We start from the raw sequence: 19972 nt of genomic DNA, 5'->3' as shown, positions 1-19972 counted from the left end.
AGTATTCACTGTTCTGATATTTGTTTGTTATTGTCTCTCATACTTTGTGTTCCCAAATACTAAGGGCCTCAAATTGTGTGGATCTTGGAGGTGATTCCATCTCATACAGTATTCACCTCAAATTGTCTAAAATGTTCACATTAAAAGTTCATTAACAGGGAAATGCTAAGGCATCTTCTTTCCCAGCAATGTCATACCACTGTTCAAGCCTCAACCATGCATGAACTCCCTTTACAGAAGATACCTAATGACCTGGAGTTCTTTTAGCTGGGGTCTCTGTACCCTTTCTAACTTGAATAAACACATCTCCTCTTAACATACTCTTGAAAGCTTTGAAGAACTTCATTTTTAATCAGATTCAATTAATCACAATAACTTTTCGTTTGAATCAAGAAGTAATCTCAAACCCACAATCCTTTTCTCTCAATGTTTTTCAACCAATAGCAATGCAGCACTGTCCACAATACCAGTGCGGCTTCACACCAACTGAGCTGTACCAGCACAGCACACAATGAGGTCACACTCACTTCTTTCAGCACTGCATTCGCTTCGCAATTGTCTCTCTCACACAGTCACTCAGACAATGCAAAATATTGCGAGCAAAACAACCTGTCTGTACACTATAGGGTAGGAGCTCGACAACTAGAAGCTGTACAGAGATACACTTTCCGGCTGTAGGTTTCACAATTATACCAAGACTGAAACTTGACCAGCAATTCTCATTCTGATTGGTACAGAGCCTCCATGTGTACTCAGGATTCACTTAATACCAACCAAAACTCTCACTCACTCAAGGAAAACTACTGGCACTGTTAACAATGTCTCATGACGAGTACCTCACTGCATACAATCAATTAACCAAGTGTCTCCTACCCTTGTGCATTATCCTGTGATCTTAGGCCACAACTGACCCGTCAACAAGAACAACCATGGCCCTTTTTTAGCAGCAAGCGCTGCAATCAAATGAGTACAATGACTCTGCAAAATACTTCACAACATCACACTTTACTGCAATCTTCAGGCCAAAAGCAATGCAAGTGCAATACCCTCACACAACCGTCTCTTACAGGAATGACCCTGGAACTTCATCAGTCTTCAAAATGGACCATGTGGCAAAATTCGGGGAGGGCAATTTTTGGGCTGGGCAATTACATGGGACCAATCTTACCTCCCTAGCCCTATTCTTGAATTGTTCTCCCTCCTTGTGGGACAAACCATTCTTCTGCTACCAGATCTGGTGGAGCATTTTTATCCTTCACAGGAATCAATGCTCATCGAAGTCAACAGATTTTTGCACCCTGCATTGGATGTGGTAGCACCATGCAACAAAATTTCAATACAAACCAATTAAATTACACAATATGAACAAAGTAGCCATACAAGGAAAACTTCAATAAAGTTATGGGAATGCAATTATGAGATTTATTACAAACTTAAGCTCAGAGGCATGTAGACAATTTGCAAGATAAAGTCATAGAGATACAGATTCGCCAAGGGTTGACCAACGGAATGAAATAAGTTCAGGCAAACTAACATTAGGAGAACTAGGCACTCAGCAATTTCTATGCAAAAAATCAACAAAATAGCTTGATGTACAGAGAATAAACATTGCTCAGTATTAACAAGCATTAAAGCAATTTCAGATCATCAATTTCAATGTATCTGAGCTCATGGAAACCCTACTTTTTAGCCAATCAGGGAAAACATGTGTGGGGTGGAACGCATGTGGGCAAAAGACAAAAAGAACAGAAAGGACAAAATGAATTTGGAAAAAGGTAATCTCAGCCAAGAGATTACTAAAAAAGGTGGGCAAAAAGTAGGTGAAAAGTGAAACTTCAGCACAGCAGAAGCTTAGTCAAGGGTCTTCTCCAAGGGTTAGGAAGGTAAATCTCTAAGTCTCAACAAGGCACCGGAGGTTCTAAAGGGAATCTCTGGGGTCTGCTGAGATCTTGCGAGATTCCACCCAAAGTCCAGCTGAACATCAACATACCAAAGTTCATACGGCAATCTGATTTGTCAGGGCAACCGTTCATTTCACGTTGAAGGGGCATCATCTAATAGAAGTCAATCACGCAACTCCAAGTTGAAACAACTCCATATTTTCCCAAGACTGTCATCAGAACAGTGACCACCCATGTAGCTCCACACGAGATTGAATCAAATGTTTTAATTGCTAGGCAACAATCTAGGATGTTCCACATCCAACGTCAAATTCTTACAACTCTCTTTGTGTAAAACAATATGCATCTATTACCAAACTAGTCTCGTTTTGGGAATGAAATCTGAAAGGAAAGTTCATGCCAACAAGATAACTTGACATTTTCTGCACAGTCACAAAATATGATGCCTAACAGACCTTACTTAGCCTAATGCAAGTGAGTAAACACAGCACACTAATACATCAAATAAACTGTATTTCAATAAGTAAACTGTAAATTCTGCCTTAATAATTCTCCATTAGCATTTATGTTACAGCAACATTTAAGCAAAATGACTCTGTTAATATATTTCAGTCAATATAAGGTAGAATTACTTTTCGCCATTTTTGAACGCATATTTAAAACATTAATTATTAGAAATTCAGTATCGTTTCAATACAGACTATTCGTTTAGACTCTAGAGTATAACATACTGTCAGTTTAATTAATCCTCCTAACATTTAATTAAGCTTCAATGTCACTAGGGTGTTCCGTTAGTCTAAATGAATGCACATTTAAAATGGCTTCTCAGTGCGTCTCTCTACAGTCTAACTATTAGTGCTTTTAGTTAACATAATGCATAAATTGTCATGTATAGATAATTTCTGTGACATGAGGGACATCCTAATGTTTCTGCTACATCACTTTCTAGCATTTCTGGAGCAGGGGTGTTTGTAGAGCTGTGTTTAGTAGGACATCATGTGATTTGCTGGTCCTCCTTTCTAATTGAAATGCGATTGCGGCACTGAGCAGAGGGTGGGCGTTTGTACTGATGTGGGTTGACTTGTGATTCTTGGGGACTTTTTTATGTGTCTACTAAAGTTTTTCATCATTTTGTCTTGGAAGAACAGAGATTGAAGTGCGAAACAAGTCAGCTGCAATAAATTGCTTGGAAGTTTAAAGGACACGCTAAAAAACAGATTCATCTACTTTATACAATTCTATTGTCATGTGCTCAGTGCAGCTGCTTGTACGGTGTTCTATAGAGCGAAGATTCCCATCTATCTAAAATCTGTGTAACCTAACCGCTTCAAAGGAAGATTCATATTTTTAGGGGGACTAACGTTTAAGACAAGTCTTTAACAAGAATGACCGCCGCTGGGAGGTATTGGAGCCAAGAATGGGCCTTATGCTATACGCTTAGCATTTATCATCATCTAGTTACACGTTAGTACAGTTGCGGCTGGTGTCGGGGCAAGGTGGTGAGGCGGGAGCAACAGGGGATGGGGGACAGGGGGACAGGGGAAACAACACAAAAATGAAAAAAAATAAACTTACCTGCCGCATCGCCACTCTTCAGGCTCTACTGAAGGCACAGGCTCCCAGCTGCCCTGCGGCCAATCCTAACGCTGCTCTCATTCTTCTGGCAGCGTGAGAGCAGCATTAGGATTGGCCTGAGACTGGGTGCCTGCTGTCTCCAATCCGGCAACACAGCTTGGGTTGGAGAGAGCTCAGTGCGTATGTGGGTTGGCTGTCCTGTGACAACCGGCAAACACCCATGCGCACTGAGGATAGGGCACATCACTCCCCCTACCTGCCTGTCATCCCCCATGGCCAAGCCCCCTTGAAAAATAAGACAACAGCAAACTCAGGTTATTACCGTTGTATTTTTCAAGTTTTACAGCTGCTGCTGCTGGCAGGGAACCTCCGTCTAGAAAACAGCCTGCATTCCTAAAAAAAAGTTCCCTTCATATGAGGGATGGGCTGGCAATAGTAATCAAGATAGTTGGCAGCCTTGCAGCCTGCCTTGCTCCAGTGCAGCACCATGTATGGTAAATAGTTACTTTGCCCAAGATCCTTTTTGCCCAAACCTTCCCACTACCTCCCCAGCCATTACCTTCCTGCAATAGTTGAAGTTGCTATGCACCCGATGCAGACATGATCATTTCATGGACGTCATTTAGGAGCCTCCAGGAGTTGCAGTTGAAACTCCCGGCTTGCCCTTTGCTACCCTAGCACTGCCTTTGTGACAACTGGCTTCAGAGGTGGCAAATTCAGTGCAATGAATACAGTGATGTCTCGTCCTTACGGACGTCAGTTGGTGCTCAACTCTATTTGTTTTCTGTCAGTTTTTCTATAACACTAATAATGAACAATAATATATTATTAATATTAGTGTAATAAAAATGAAGTTCCAATGCAGCTGAGGTAAGCATAAGCACAAAATGCTTTTAAATGTATGTTGTGTGCAGTCTTGCAGGTGAGAGTGTGTTTATGTGAGAGAGTGTATGTAAGTGTTAATTTGTGCGTGTGTGTATGTTTGTGTGAGTGAAAGTGGAGGTCAAAAGTCATGTGATGTCCCTTCTGCTACCCCTGGAATTTGGTGTTTTGACGTCCATATTCTTAGCATGTAGAGGTAACTGCAACCTGTAATGGGTCAGGGCAGGGGAGCTGTGGGCCTATTTCCATGGTGAAACACTGTAGAATAAGCCCACAGGTGCCCTCCCCAGGCCTCAGGGACACACCCACCCACACCAGAGGGACAGCGGAGGATGGGGGACCCCATCCCAGGCAAGTATAAGTAAGTACAGGTAAGTATTTTTTTTTAAGTGCCATTGGGGGCCCTGAAATGGGCCCCCCTACATGGCACTGGGTGCAATCGGCATCCCCAGGGGACCTTGGTCTCCTGTGATGGCCATTGGGATGGTGGGCATGACTCCTATCTTTTTTTAAGACAGAAGTCATATAGTATGGATGGTTTTGCATCAGAAAATGACGCTAGATTGGTTAGAGTAAATGTTTTTTACTCTAACCTGCATAACTTCATTTTTTGGTGCAAAACCCCCTTCTACCATACCACCCCCACCAGGCTAACATCATTTTTTTTATGCTAGCCTATGTTTTGTGCCGGCTTGCACCACTCCATAAATATGGTGCCCGGCTGGCGCTCAAGAAGGGTGCAAGCCAGTGCAAAACCTTCGGATGCAAAACTGCGTTAGTGCTGTTTTGCACCACAAAGTATAAATATGCACCTGAGAGGCATATTTATACTTATTTTGTGCCAAATTTGCAGATTTAGTTTGGCGCAAATTTGGTGCAAAACTAACTCCATATTTATACTTTGGCACTAGACCCGTCTAGCGCTGAAGTTATGGAGTTAAAGACATTTTTGGGAAGTGGAAACCCACCTTACGTCAATGAGATTCAAGGTAGGCATTCCCATGCAAAAAATGACTCTATGGCCTTAGCGCCATATTTATCCCCCATGCTAAAATCACGCACGGGGGTGGAGAGGTCATTAATGGCGCAAAGCTTGCTTTGCACCATTATTTAACACCTTGGTCAGGGCAGGCATTAGGGTGAGCTGGGGCCTATTTCCATGGTGAAACACCATAGAATAAGCCCACAGGTGCCCTCCCCAGATGCCAGGGACACACCCACCATCACCAGAGGGACAGCGGAGGATGGGCGACCCCATCCCAGATATGTATAGGTGAGTACAGGTAATTATTTTTTTTTAAGTGCCATTGGGGTCGTGGGCATGACTCCTGTCTTTTCTAAGACAGTAGTCATGTGGTATGGATGGTTTTGCGTCAGAAAATGATGCTAGGCTGCTTAGAGTATTTTTTTTACTCTAACCTGCATAACGTCATTTTTTGGTGTAAACCCCCTTCTCCCATATCGCGACCTCCATCTGGCAAACGTCATTTTTTTTAATGCTAGCCTACCCTTTCCGCCAGCTTGAACCATTCCATAAATATGGTGCCCGGATGGCGCTCAAGAATGGTGCAAAACGTTTTGATGAAAAACTGCTTTAGTGCAGTTTTCCAGCAAAATGTACAAATATGCCCCTTAAGGTGCAATTTGGACAAAAGGGAAAAAGGACACAGATACTGTACCCTAGCCCCATTTTGCTCAAACCCTCTTGGCCAGATTGCCTCATATAAGAAAGAACACACTTGATTGATTCATTTTGCCCCATTGCTGCTATGTTTGCCAGTAAAATTACCCCCTCCAACCACTCACATTTCAAAACGAAAGAATGAATTTATAGTTTGTTAAAAATCTTAACACTTGAAATAGGGCAATGCTGTCACTTAGTCAGCAGACTTCAGTGATTTTAAGTTTCAACTGAGAAGGTAACCTTAGGGCCGGTAGATTTTCACTGGTCAAAATCAGTTGAAACAGCAAACTAATATACCTAGATATTGCCAGGGACACTGGAATTATGCAGCAGTAGCAGGCCAAATCATGTGGCAGGTTTGAGTAAATTGAACATCAAGAAAAGGGAAAGTATGTGGCATAATGAGGCACATTTTATAATAGCATTACTTCATTATTTTGTCATTTGTAAATGTGGTTACACTGTCTGGGCATCGACTGCACCACATTAGTACCAGTTTAACACCTAAATGTAGCAATAACCAACAGAAAAGTGACCAGTCCAGCTTTGTAAAGGGCCTTCCGCAGCACGGCAAAATGTATTGCTGCATTCTTTGTAACTTTTGAACCGTTTGAGTTAATAGCAACATTTCTTTGTTAAACTCTGCATTGTAGAGCAGATGATGGATTATGTGGCAAAAATGGCAACCACGCAAGCACATAATACCAGTGGCCATGCTTATAGCATATAGGATTGTAAGGTCAATGGGTACAAATATATAAACATAAGTTACTCATCTATTCCCTATATGGCCTAAACGAAGACTGACCCAGCCTATATTTCCAGGTTCAATACCAACTTCAATTCCACGCTGGAAACATAATTGTTGCAGCTGCATTGTGTGTTCCAAAAAACCTTACCACTAATAATACTTACTGGCTTACATTGAGCACAAGGGTTCACCAAGCAAATTTGTTATTGAAAGACATTTGATATAATTGACCCTTGCAGGTGGAGACGTCCCTAGGATAGGACAAACACATTCTATTCCACAGTGCTTTGCAGTATTCAAGAATAGATTTATTTTTGATTAATCACATGTTTGTAGAAAAATCAAGGGCCCAACTGTTGTAAGAATCATGTCTTCTTGCGCAGAGGCCCCTTATTTTTTCATTTCAGTTTGAAGATATGTGTTATAGAGCACGCTTCTGGTGTGCGCTTTTACTCTATAAATGTAAAATGAATATGTCTGATAAGCAAGATCAATCAAAACATGTTCAGTGATAATTTAGTGACTAATTAGTTTAAAAAGTATTCCAGGAATGTCATAAATCATATGTTTGTTTCTCTCCATAATTCTTTTCTGTTTTAATCACTCACTTTTAGGCTTCTTTATTTCAGTTTTAGTGTGTTGAACACATAATTGCAGACTTCATTCTTTCATAGACATAGATAGAAACCCGCAGTTCGAAATCAGTCTGGGACAGGTGACTTTTTCAAGGTCAAATAACCATAATCCAAACAATGCAGTCTAGATTGACATATCTTTACCTCCAACAAGACTCTCCAAGACTCTGGGAAGCATTCCATTCTGCCTTCACAAACTGGTACCAGGATTGTGTTTTCGCACAGATGCAGTCTCCAAGCTGTTGGCCTTTTGCTCGAAATAGCTGACTAGCTATTTCAGACAGACAACAGAAACTCATGCTTACTTTTTATTCATCTGTTAGAACTAGCATAGTGCATAGAGATAGCACAGTGCCGAGGGTTATACTTTGTGATGTTATGATTTTTTCCACTTTAACTGTTGCTGAAAATCTTAGCGGCTTTTTATCTTCTGTGATGTTACCAATATTGTATGCACTAGATCCTGGCATTTGAAAATAACTACTGCTCTCTGTCGGTAACCCAAAAGCATAGACACCAGTAGCAGCTCGAAGCACGTGGCGGGGGTGAGGTGGCCCGTGCGGGCGTGAAGTAAAATTATTAATATATATATATATTTTTTTTTTTACTTACCTGAATTCCCTGCCACGGCGTAGCTCCTCTTTTCTTTACCGCAGGTACAGGCTCCCAACCTGCCCTGCGGCCAATCTGAACGCTGCTGTCATGCTGCTGTCAGCAAGAGAGCAGCGTTCGGATTGGTCGGAGCGCCCTGCCAGGGCGCTCCTAGGCAGACTGGGAGAGTCTACCTGCTCTCTCCAACACAGCACTGCTTGGTCGGGTTGGACAAAGCTTAGCGCGCATGTATGTTTGGCTGGCCTAAGACGGACTGCCAAACATACATGCCTGCCAAACTTACATGCATACTGAGGGGGAGTGCTGAGCACTCCCCCTTTGTGCTAAGCATGGCCCGTGACCCCGCCTCTTCTACACTAGTTTATTATTATTGTTGTAGTGTAGAAGTTTGGCAGCTGCTGCTGCTGGCAGGGGGACGACGCTCCTCTGCCCAAACGGAGGAGCCGCCCCTAATTGACACCACCTTAATTTTGTATTGGGTGGGGTTCTGTGGGGCTACAATATCCTGTCTTTCATATTCGGTGTTGGCGCATTGATCTACGTTCCCTCAAATCACCCATGGTTGTGAAAAGAATTCTTGTAGAGGTGAGCTAGAGGGGCACGTTTACACAACACAACGTGGATGTCAGATCTTCCTTTTTTAAAAAAATTGAACTAACAATCAGTGTATAAAGGCCACCACAATGGACATTTTATTATGCATTTTATCATGCACAAATATGAGACTACAGATATATTTGTAAAATTAAGTCTTTCACAAAATAATTCTTAAAAACCATCATTAACTTGCAGAAAATTATATAGTATGGGACACAATGAAAGCCAGCATTTGGGGTTTATGTTGCAACATACTTTTCATCAGCACAAGTTACCACAGATGGAAATATTGGGAAATAAGGGGAGGAAGCATGGGAAAGATTTACTGCAGTGATACTCTTAAAGCACCACAAATAGCAAACCACCTGGTATGATCTAGTGCATATCCAATGTCAGAGTGACTCACCACTTTAGGCTTAAGCCACAGCCTGACAACTTAATTCCTATGAATACTTCCAATTTGAACACAGAGAGAAAGCAGGTTTGCTTATTAATTTATAGGCTCAATATACTATATCCTGCCATACTGTCTTAGACATTAAAGATCTAAATGGGAAACAGTATTCAATCTCTACTGTGATAGTTGCTTCTTTTTCACATTTCTTTACACACCTCTAGTGATGGGGACAATCTTGGCTTTGACCTTTTCTTGGACCATGTGCGGTTACCAACCTTGACTTAGGTTCAATAAGCACAACCAGTTGCTTCAATTACATTAGAAAAACTGTTAAAGGTTAATCATACAGTTCTGCTAGGAAAGGTGACAGGAATTGATGTAATTCCAAGCAAACTATATAATGTAATTGTCAACAAAATAGTACCCTTTTTCCTTCAATTAAATTATTAGATCATGCTAGCAGCCTTAATACCTTCCTCTTAGAATTATGATTGAATTATGGTCTTTCTCAAAAAAGATAAATCACCCTTACAACTTAATGCCGATCATCTAATGTCACTTTTATATTCCGATTACAAAATGTATTCACGTTTTAAGCCTCTGAGGCTGTGCAATGTACCAATGTGCCAAATCACAAATTCATTAGTAACTTTCAATGCCCAATCCTGAGATCCTTACAGCATCTTTCGGACAACCTGACAAATGTCCCCTGTCCCTTAGCCTTAATGCTTTAAATATGAAACCACGACACGTGCACCTGATTGATGGTTCAGAGAGCTCTTCATTGGTATTGACTACAGTTGAAATTATAATACTGACCTATGCGGATGCAGAACTGTTCTTCACTCCTTTCTCTATCTAATTAAACAATGATAAACCCCAGATTCTGAACATAATCCACCTTCCTCCATATGAGGGCTTTTCAGCACAGGATTATGGCTAACAAGATGTTATGACAATCTGAGATTCACCAACTATGCCTCTATTGTAAAAGAAATAACTAGGCTTCCTACTAAACAGGAAACCCACCCTCTTACTTTACTAGGGAGTTCCAATTTGATTAAAATTATTATACTACCAAATATTTTGTAATTATTCCATTCATTTCAACTGTACCTTCCAATGTCTTTCTACAAAAAACTTGATGCATTAATCTCATCATTCATAAGGGGACATGGCATACCTAAGCAAGCCCTGTGGTTTTTGCAACTTCTTTCGGAAAGGGGAGAATGGGCCTTCCCTAATCTTAATACTGGATACCCTTGGGACATCTAAACTAGTGCAACTTGTATCAACAACCATTTCGTTCATGAAAGTATCGTTTTTTACAACATCTCTTCTAAACTGTTTCAGTTTTCTAACCGCAACCATCACCCAAGACATGTTAAATTTAATTGCACAATATTTGGAGTTACTTAGGAATCCCCAAATTACTTCTGAACCAGCGCATAAAATTCCAGCACTAAGCATACATCCATTGTTTGTTAAAATTGTTTTCTGAAATAGTTACAGAATTGTGCATTGCATACTGTGAATTTGATAAGTAGCTACAAATTACCGAAAGTCTCGATAAAGGTCAAAGGTGGGACCTGTATGCCAGACCCAGTCCACAAATTGACTACACATATGAATAAACCATATTGGGACTCTGTTTGGCTAAAGTCTCTTCAGCAAGAGTCCATTCCCTATCCTGTAATACCTACCTAATTATGAAGGGGGGTGGTGTAACACCCTGTCTCAAATCGCACTTAGATTATCTAGCCATTTGGATCGCCCATTTACACATTGCACTTCACTGGAAAGACCACATACATCTTGATACTAATGACTGGAAGCAAAAAGTTCTCAACATATTTTCATTTGAAGAATGAGCGTTTTCAGCATAACACATTTTTTGCGATTTCAAAAATGCAATTTTTAATGTACATATGCCAAATTAATATTTTGTAACTTGTTATCAAATCACAATTTGTTTTAGCAATTCAGTATTTGGAAAAGGAGTATTTAGGGCTTCCCTTCCAAATACAAAATCACAGTGGTATGTATGAATGTTTTGCAGCCAAATTCTGTTTCAACACCTCGAAAGAGCTGGTAATCTCTTCACAAATGGGACGAGGTCAACCAGGGACCCCATCCCCTTTTAGAATTTAAAAAATATATATATTTTACATTCCAGGGTTCTCTGCCTGCTCTAAAAAAAATGAAACTTCAAAGTTTATTTTTTTTCTTCCAAAACACATCCTGTTTTCCTTTAAAGAAAATGTGAGACATTAAAGAAAATTTGCTTTATTTCAAAGCCATTATGGACCTTGTGGTTGCTGACCTCAGCAGGACACCATCCCTGTTATGGCTGCAGTTTCTAATGGGTTGCATACTGCAACCTATCTTATTAATATTCATGATGTAGGTCGATTTGCGACCCACTAGGAATCAGTCTGTAAAAGATTACATTTTCTTACACCAGGAATTGCGATTTCCTAATTGCAATTAGAATATCACAATTATAGATTACTGTACACATGGCCCTATAAAATATATCCAAATTGTGGAGTGTTTAGAAGAGGGTTTAGTCAAAGGAAGACAGGAATAATTGCCCTATGTTATGAAGAGAGTGAATAACTAATTGTTTGAGCTGTAACAAGAATTAGTGTAATGGCCTATTTCTCTATCTGCATTTGATTCTGCTGCGCTATTAAAAAAAAGAGAAAGCACTTTAGTAAATGTCAAATTCTCTTATGTTGACAAGATCAGACAAACGGACATTAACTAATGTAGTTTGAACATATTTTTAAATTGTACTTTACCTTTGAAACTTTTTTCACCCGGAGGCTTTGCATTAATATTTATTAACTGCAGAGTTTTATAATGGTAGATCCTAACCCAACTGGGCATCAGGTCCACTATCAAACAGGGCAGTTACATCACAAATTAGCTATTTCAATTATCAAGAATATGTTCATTGTATTGTGCCTAAACAATAAAGCCTACACCAATGTTCAAGTTGTTGTACCCGTTTGGAATGTTTTAAGGAAACAGTTTCTTGGCCTTGTCTTTCTTATGAACAACAGACAGAGGGGACCCAGACCCAAATAACCACCAAATATTGCTGTTGTACAAAAAATAACTTTAAAAAACAATACAAAAATACAAATAACATAGAAAATGTATAAATACATTTTGTCATTTAAAACATAAACTAAAATATCAACTCAAAATAACATGTAAAAAATAATAAATATAATGTGGAAATAAATAAAACTTTTAACCGCTTCTGTGCCTTGGACGAGGTGACCTCGTCCAAGGCTACAGTTCCCCTGTGCCTTAGACGAGGTCACCTCTTCCAAGGCACAGGGGAACTTGGGGGAGCGCTAGCGCGCCCCCCATGCACCCCCCTTCCCTCCCAAGGTCGGGATGGAAGGGGAAGACCTTCCCCTTCCACCCCCACACCCCCGCCCCCCCGTGACGTCAGCGCGCGAGCGCGCGCTGATTTGTCACAGGGGCCTCCCCCATCACGCTGGAAGCTCTGCTTCCAGCGCGATTGAAAGAGAAATGCAAAGCATTTCTCTTTCAATCACTGGGGGAGGCCCGGAGGGGCTTCAAAGGGAAGGAAATGTATTTGTATTTGCTTGCAATCCGGCTTTTGAAACCCCACTAGACACCAGGGATTTTTTTTTTTTGGGTGAAATTCACATAAGGGAGCGACCCCTTGGGCAAGGGTCGCTCCCAGGGGGGGCATTTTTTCGGGAAGGCCTTTTCTGCCCCCAGAGGGGCAGAAACCCCTAGGCACCAGGGACCATTTTTTATTTGTTTTTTTATGTTTTATTTAATTTTTTTAGGTGGGGAGCGACCCCTTAGGCAAGGGTCGGTCCCCTTGGGGAAAATTATATTTAGGCCATTTCTGCCCCCTTTGGGGGCAGATTGGCCTATTTTGATGAGGCCAATCTGCCCCCAAGAGGGGCAGAAACCAGGGAGTTTTTTCTTTGCGTGAATTTAACGCAAGGGGAACTTTTTTTTTTTTGTTTGTTTTTTTAGAGATGGGGAGCAACCCATCAGGCAAGGGTCGCTCCCCTGGGGGGCAAATTGTATGTAGGCCATTTCTGCCCCCAAATTGGGCGATGTTAGGTCAATCTGCCCCCAAGGGGGCAGAAACCACTAGGCACCGGGGATTTGTTTTTTGGCGCCAATGTCACACAGGGGGAGCGACCCCGTAGGCAAGGGTTGCTCCCGGGGGGGGGGTGGGTTTGGGGGGGTCAAATTTATTTTAGGGCATTTCTGCCCCCCTCCCCCCCGGGGCCGGCTGAACTAGAGGCCAAACTCCACAGGTAGGCACTTTGCAAAAAACACCTCTGTTTTCTGTGAAAAAATATGTTGTGTCCACGTTGTGTTTTGGGCCATTTCCTTTCGTGGGCGCTAGGCCTACCCACAGAAGTGAGGTACCATTTTTATCAAGAGACTTAGGGGAACGCTGGGTGGAAGGAAATTTGTGGCTCCTCTCAGATTCCAGAACATTCTGTCACCGAAATGAGAGGAAAAAGTGTTTTTTTGGCCAAATTTTGATGTTTGCAAAGCATTCTGGGTAACATAACCTGGTCAGAGCCCCGCACGTCACCCCATCTTGGATTCCCCTGGGTTTCTAGTTTTCAAAAATGCCCTGGTTTGCTAGGTTTCCCCAGGTGCCGGCTGAGCTACAGGCCAAAATCCACAGGTAGGCACTGTTTTCTATGAAAAAATGTGATGTGTCCACGTTGTGTTTTGGGCCATTTCCTTTCGTGGGCGCTAGGCCTACCCACAGAAGTGAGGTACCATTTTTATCGAGAGACTTAGGGGAACGCTGGGTGGAAGGAAATTTGTGGCTCCTCTCAGATTCCAGAACATTCTGTCACCAAAATGTGAGGAAAAAGTGTTTTTTTGGCCATATTTTGAGGTTTGCAAAGGATTCTGGGTAACAGAACCTGGTCCGAGTCCCACAAGTCACCCATCTTGGATTCCCCTGGGTTTCTAGTTTTCAAAAATGCCCTGGTTTGGTAGGTTTCCCTAGGTGCCAGCTGAGCTAGAGGCCAAAATCTACAGGTAGGCACTTTGCAAAAAACAGCTCTGTTTTCTTTCAAAAAATTGGATGTGTCCACGTTGCGCTTTGGGGCATTTCCTGTCGCGGGCGCTAGGCCTACCCACACAAGTGAGGTATCATTTTTATCGGGAGACTTGGGGGAACGCTGGGTAGAAGGAAATTTGTGGCTCCTCTCAGATTCCAGAACTTTCTGCCACAGAAATGTGAGGAACATGTGTTTTTTTAGCCAAATTTTAAGGTTTGCAAAGGATTCTGGGAAACAGAACCTGGCCCGAGCCCCACAAGTCACCCCATCTTAGATTCCCCAAGGTCTCTAGTTTTCAGAAATGCACAGGTTTGGTAGGTTTCCCTAGGTGCCGGCTGAGCTAGACGCCAAAATCTACAGGTAGGCACTTCGAAAAAAACACCTCTGTTTTCTTTCGAAAAATTGGATGTGTCCACGTTGCGCTTTGGGGCGTTTCCTGTCGCGGGCGCTAGGCCCACCCACACAAGTGAGGTATCATTTTTATCGGGATATCGGGAGACTTGGGGGAACACTGGGTGGAAGGAAATTTGTGGCTCCTCTCAGATTCCAGAACTTTCTGCCACAGAAATGTGAGGAACATGAGTTTTTTTAGCCAAATTTTGAGGTTTGCAAAGGATTCTGGGTAACAGAACCTGGTCCGAACCCCACAAGTCACTCCATCTTGGATTCCCCTAGGTCTCTAGTTTTCAGAAATGCACAGGTTTGGTAGGTTTCCCTAGGTGCCGGCTGAGCTAGACGCCAAAATCTACAGGTAGGCACTTCGAAAAAAACACCTCTGTTTTCTTTCAAAAAATTGGATGTGTCCACGTTGCGCTTTGGGGCGTTTCCTGTCGCGGGCGCTAGGCCTACCCACACAAGTGAGGTATCATTTTTATCGGGAGACTTAGGGGAACATAGATTAGCAAAACAAGTGTTATTGCCCCTTGTCTTTCTCTACATTTTTTCCTTCCAAATATAGGAGAGTGTGTAAAAAAGACATCTATTTGAAAAATGCCCTGTAATTCACATGCTAGTATGGTCACCCCGGAATTCAGAGATGTGCAAATAACCACTGCTCCTCAACACCTTATCTTGTGCCCTTTTTGGAAATACAAAGGTTTTCTTGATAGCAATTTTTTACTCTTTATATTTCAGCAAATTAATTGCTGTATACCCGGTATAGAATGAAAATGCATTGCAGGGTGCAGCTCATTTATTGGCTCTGGGTTCCTCGGGTTCTTGATGAACCTACAAGCCCTATATATCCCCACAACCAGAGGAGTCCAGCAGACGTAACGGTATATTGCTTTCGATAATCTGACATTGCAGGGAAAAGTTACAGAGTAAAACGTAGAGAAAAATTGATGTTTTTTTCACCTCAATTTCAATATTTTTCTTTTTCAGTTGTTATTTTCTGTAGGAAGCCCTTGTAGGATCTACACAAAGGACCCCTTGCTGAATTCAGAATTGTGTCTACTTTTCAGAAATGTTTAGGTTTCTGGGATCCAGCATTGGTTTCATCCCCATTCCTGTCACTGACTGGAAGGAGGCTGAAAGCACAAAAAATTGCAAAAATGGGGTATGTCCCAGTAAAATGCCACAATTGTGTTGAAAAATTGGGTTTTCTGATTCAAGTCTGCCTGTTCCTGAAAGCTGGGAAGCTGCTGAGTTTAGCATCACAAACCCTTTGTTGATGCCATTTTCAGGGGAAAAACCACAAGCCTTCTTCTGCAGCCACTTTTTCAAATTTTTTTGAAAAAACAACAAAATATTCACTGTATTTTGGCTAATTTCTTGGCCTCCTTCAGGGGAACCCACAAAGTCTGGGTACCTCTAGAATCCCTAGGATGTAGGATATGAGGGCCTAAGCGCGAACTGCCCCAAATAGGCAAAAAAAGGCCTGGCACAGGAGGGGGAAAAGGCCTGGCAGCGAAGGGGTTAAATAAAAATAAATAAAATAAAATATTCTAATAATAAGCAAGAATAATTAAAAGTACTATGTATTGCAAATGATAATAATAAACACATAGGGTAGTTATTAAAATGAAAACATGTTTTAGTGAAAATATTATTAGTCAGAAAAATATAAATACACAATGACAAATACAATTAAAACTAAAATAGCTTTTCAAAATTAAATGACAAAAAATATATGTTAAAAAATAAATCAAAAAATTCAAATAATAAAAAAGTGAATTTGGAGGGGTGCATTCAGTTTTCTCAATCTAAACTAAGCAACAGTAGGGAAAGTGTTTAGCTTTAGAGGGCCAGATTTACTATTCTCAATCCATAATGAGCAACAGTAGGGAAAGCATTGGGTTTTAAAGAGGACAGATTTCCTACTCCCACTCCAACCTGAGCAACAACAGAGAGAGGGATGTACTTTGGAGGGTCAGGTTTACCAACCCCAATCCAAAACTGAGCAACAGTAGGGAATGAGTTTAATTTGGGAGTAATTCAAATTTACTATTCCGACTCCAGCCTGAGCAACAGTAGGAAAAGTATTGGACTTTTGAGGGGCACGCTTACTATTCCTACACCAACGTGAGCAACATTAGGGAAAGTATTAGACTTTGGATATGTCACATGTACTATTCGATCTCCAACCGGAGCCGCGGTAGGGAAAGTATTGCACTTTGATTGGATCAGATTCACTATTCCCACTCCAACTAGAACAACAGAAGAGAAAGTGTTGGAAGTTAGAGAGGTCAGATTTACTATTCTCACTGTAATGTAAGCCACAGTAGGGAAGGTTTTGGACTTTGGAGGGTCAGATTTACAATTCCCACTCCTAAATTGAAAAAAAAGACTTAGAGCCTGATTAGAACCTTGACGGATATCCTGCCCGCCATATTACAAGTTCCATTATATCCTATGGAACTTGTAATATGGCGGACGAGATATCTGTCACATTTAGGATGGAGTAATCCCCTCCGCCAAGGTTGTAAAGTAAAGTAAAGTAAAGATAAGATATGTTTCAATACATATTTTGAAAAATATATAATATTTTTAAAATTATGTATTATATATATATATATATATATATATAATTATATATAATTAAAGAAATATGATTTTAACATAAAAAATTAAGATTATAATTAAAACAAAACTAAAAAGAATATACTAGTTACAAACATGAAATTATATTTAGTTAAAGCACTTCCCACTCTGGAAGTACTATAGCAAGAAACAACACTCACAAAAACAAAAATAATACTAGAATTAAATTATAATATACTATAATAACAAAAATACTATGAATTGAATAATTATATAAATATACTAAAAGATAGTACAACTAATGAACATAAGTAGTATTTCAAACAATTAAATAGTTTACATAACTAAGATTCTAATCAATCATTTAACAGTTTAAACAATTACCTATTTTTTGTTTAAAAAATAAGTAACTAATTTTTCAATAAAATATTTTCCATAATTAAAATTTGAATTAGCATATTAAAATGTATAAAATAAACTAGTTATAATAGACTATATATTATATATTCAATATACTTCCTACCCTACTCCCCTGAAAACCCAACAACCTGCCAATAAATGAAAAATATAGTACCAAAGCAAATGAACTAACTATTCTGTAAATACATTTACATGATAAACATTAAAATAATAATGACTTATAACACAAAAACGAATACAACATAGCAAAATAATTAAATCATTATACTATAATCAACAATATTTAAAAAAATAAACATTTAAAATAATGATATTCCTACCTGCAGTATTCTGTATTACGACATTCTTGATGTCCTGATATTCTTTATACACTATTTGTGTTGCAACAATAATAATCTTGTGCAACAATAATAATCTTGTGTCCCAGCCTGTTGTACTTATTTATAACAACTACTCTACTTAAAAAGTTATATAAAGTGAAAGAGTCAAAGCATTGCATTGTGTGTGATATTGTGCGCATGCTGTAAATAGAACTTGGAAGGGTAATTGCGTAGAGAATGTACATTATAGGATTAAAGCTGAAATTACTGATTTTAACCAGTAGTTAATAAATATGTAAAGTAATGAACAAGATGGTTTCTTGTAGGCAAACAATAATCATGTCATATGTATTTACAATTACTAAGAACTCGAACAATAGAAATTAAACACAGCAATGATAACTATAAATTTATTAGAAAGTTATATTTCATCAGATCTAGTTCCAGATTTTTCATGAGTCTCTTGGCTAGCTAGTCCTCAGGAAAAACCCCAAGCATTGGACCAGAGTAGAACACTTTATGAGGGCACTAGGGTGAGGTAAATTGGTCCTGAGGTTTCCTGCATGTTTATTTTCAGTTGTCTTTTCAGAATCTAACAGGGCCCAAATGATATTCGAACAAAGTCAGGATGAAAAAGGACTCAGAACAAATGTAAATATAAGTTTGTTATTCCATGGTGATCCCACTTGTACACATGTCACAGAGACACTCCTTCTCCTCACAATCATTTCATTCATTTTCATCTTTATTCTAGGTTTGAGCAAGCTTTTGTTAATAGCATGATTAATAATTTGGTGACATCTGAAGATAGTTATTTTTGGATAGCTCTTCAAGACGAAAATAGCACCGGAGAATACAGATGGAAAACAAATAAATGGAGTCTTAAAGATGTAATGTATACAAACTGGAATAAGCATCAGCCAAGTGAGTAATTAATGAAGAGTTCCAATTCCTTGGTAGTGCTTGTTGCTAGTTTTGGAACAAACATGTGTATAAGTAATCATTCACATGCAACTTGAAAATAGGAATGCTGGATTTACAAGGTGATTACTGCCCTCATTACCCCACCTATAAACAACAAGGACCCAATTAAAATTTGACCAATGTGATATCTACAGTAGACACCCGTGTGATTCTGAAACATGCATCCCGTGCGTCCATTGTGTTTCCAAGCACAGATTACTCTTGCTAACAACATAAGACATCTGTGGGTGGAAAAATGATAAGAATCAGCAATAAACATTGTAAAAGACCTAGTAATTATGGGTTATTCCTTATTCTGCCTATCTAACCTGAAGTTGCACAGTACTGGGTGGAAGTTTAAATATCATTTCTGGTATTCTTGTGTCTCCCAGGGGTTTAATGTTGAATGATTGTGGACAGAAATAACATATGTCATAAATGTTTTGGCCTCATTGACAAATCATTGACAAATACATCGCCATGTGGGGTGTAGATATTCTTTTACTAACTGCCATGGGACAATATTATTGTAAATGTTATGTAGGAAACTATATTTATTTCACACAACAACCTGAGGATTATAGTGCCTCCCTTGCTGTGCAATTCAGTGTTGAGGCCTAAACGTGACATGATTAAGCTTTTTGGATTACATGTTTTGTTATTCCATGAAGGCAAAAAATGTAGAGCTTCGGCATTGTCATTCTACAGCTTTAAGTATGAAGACATTGAGATGTTGAGCTTTGCTTGCTGTTCTTAAGACAATTTTTAAGCTGGACCCTGTTAGTTTACATTAGCTAAGAACACATCTCCTTTGCCCCGACTTTGTTTGCCTATTTATTGCAATGATGTTGAATCTGCAGTAGTTTGTGAGCTAAAATGTTTAATTGTACATCTGCAAAGGATTGCTCTTCTAGCTTTACTTTCCTTTTCCGCAAGTTCTAACTGTACATGTGTGATTGATGAGGCTTAAATTAATTTATGTGATTACCATTGCATGATAGATATCCTCAGTTCTGAATATATTCAACCTCTCAGCGCATTCATCACAATTGAATTCTCTACTGTGCTCACTTGCCACGGGTGCCATTACCACCTCAGCTTCATTGGTTCTCATTATATCTCCCTGACTGATCCTCCTTGTTGGTCTCTTAGTGCCTGAT

The 19972-nt window shown here is 39.9% G+C and overlaps 1 protein-coding gene across 1 annotated transcript in view; it reads left to right on the top strand.

The window, feature by feature from the left end:
* PLA2R1 (phospholipase A2 receptor 1) overlaps positions 1-19972 on the top strand; it is a 1061792-nt gene that overhangs the window by 623737 nt on the left and 418083 nt on the right. The window contains exon 11 of the mRNA XM_069224206.1: positions 18604-18773. Coding sequence (XP_069080307.1) covers positions 18604-18773 — 170 coding nt within the window. The remainder of the gene's footprint in view (positions 1-18603; positions 18774-19972) is intronic.

This window comes from Pleurodeles waltl, chromosome 3_1, assembly GCF_031143425.1.
Source record: "Pleurodeles waltl isolate 20211129_DDA chromosome 3_1, aPleWal1.hap1.20221129, whole genome shotgun sequence".
Classification (NCBI taxonomy): Eukaryota; Metazoa; Chordata; class Amphibia; order Caudata; family Salamandridae; genus Pleurodeles; species Pleurodeles waltl.
The sequence above is the reverse complement of the archived record's forward strand: the minus strand, read 5'-3'. Positions and strand labels throughout refer to the sequence as shown.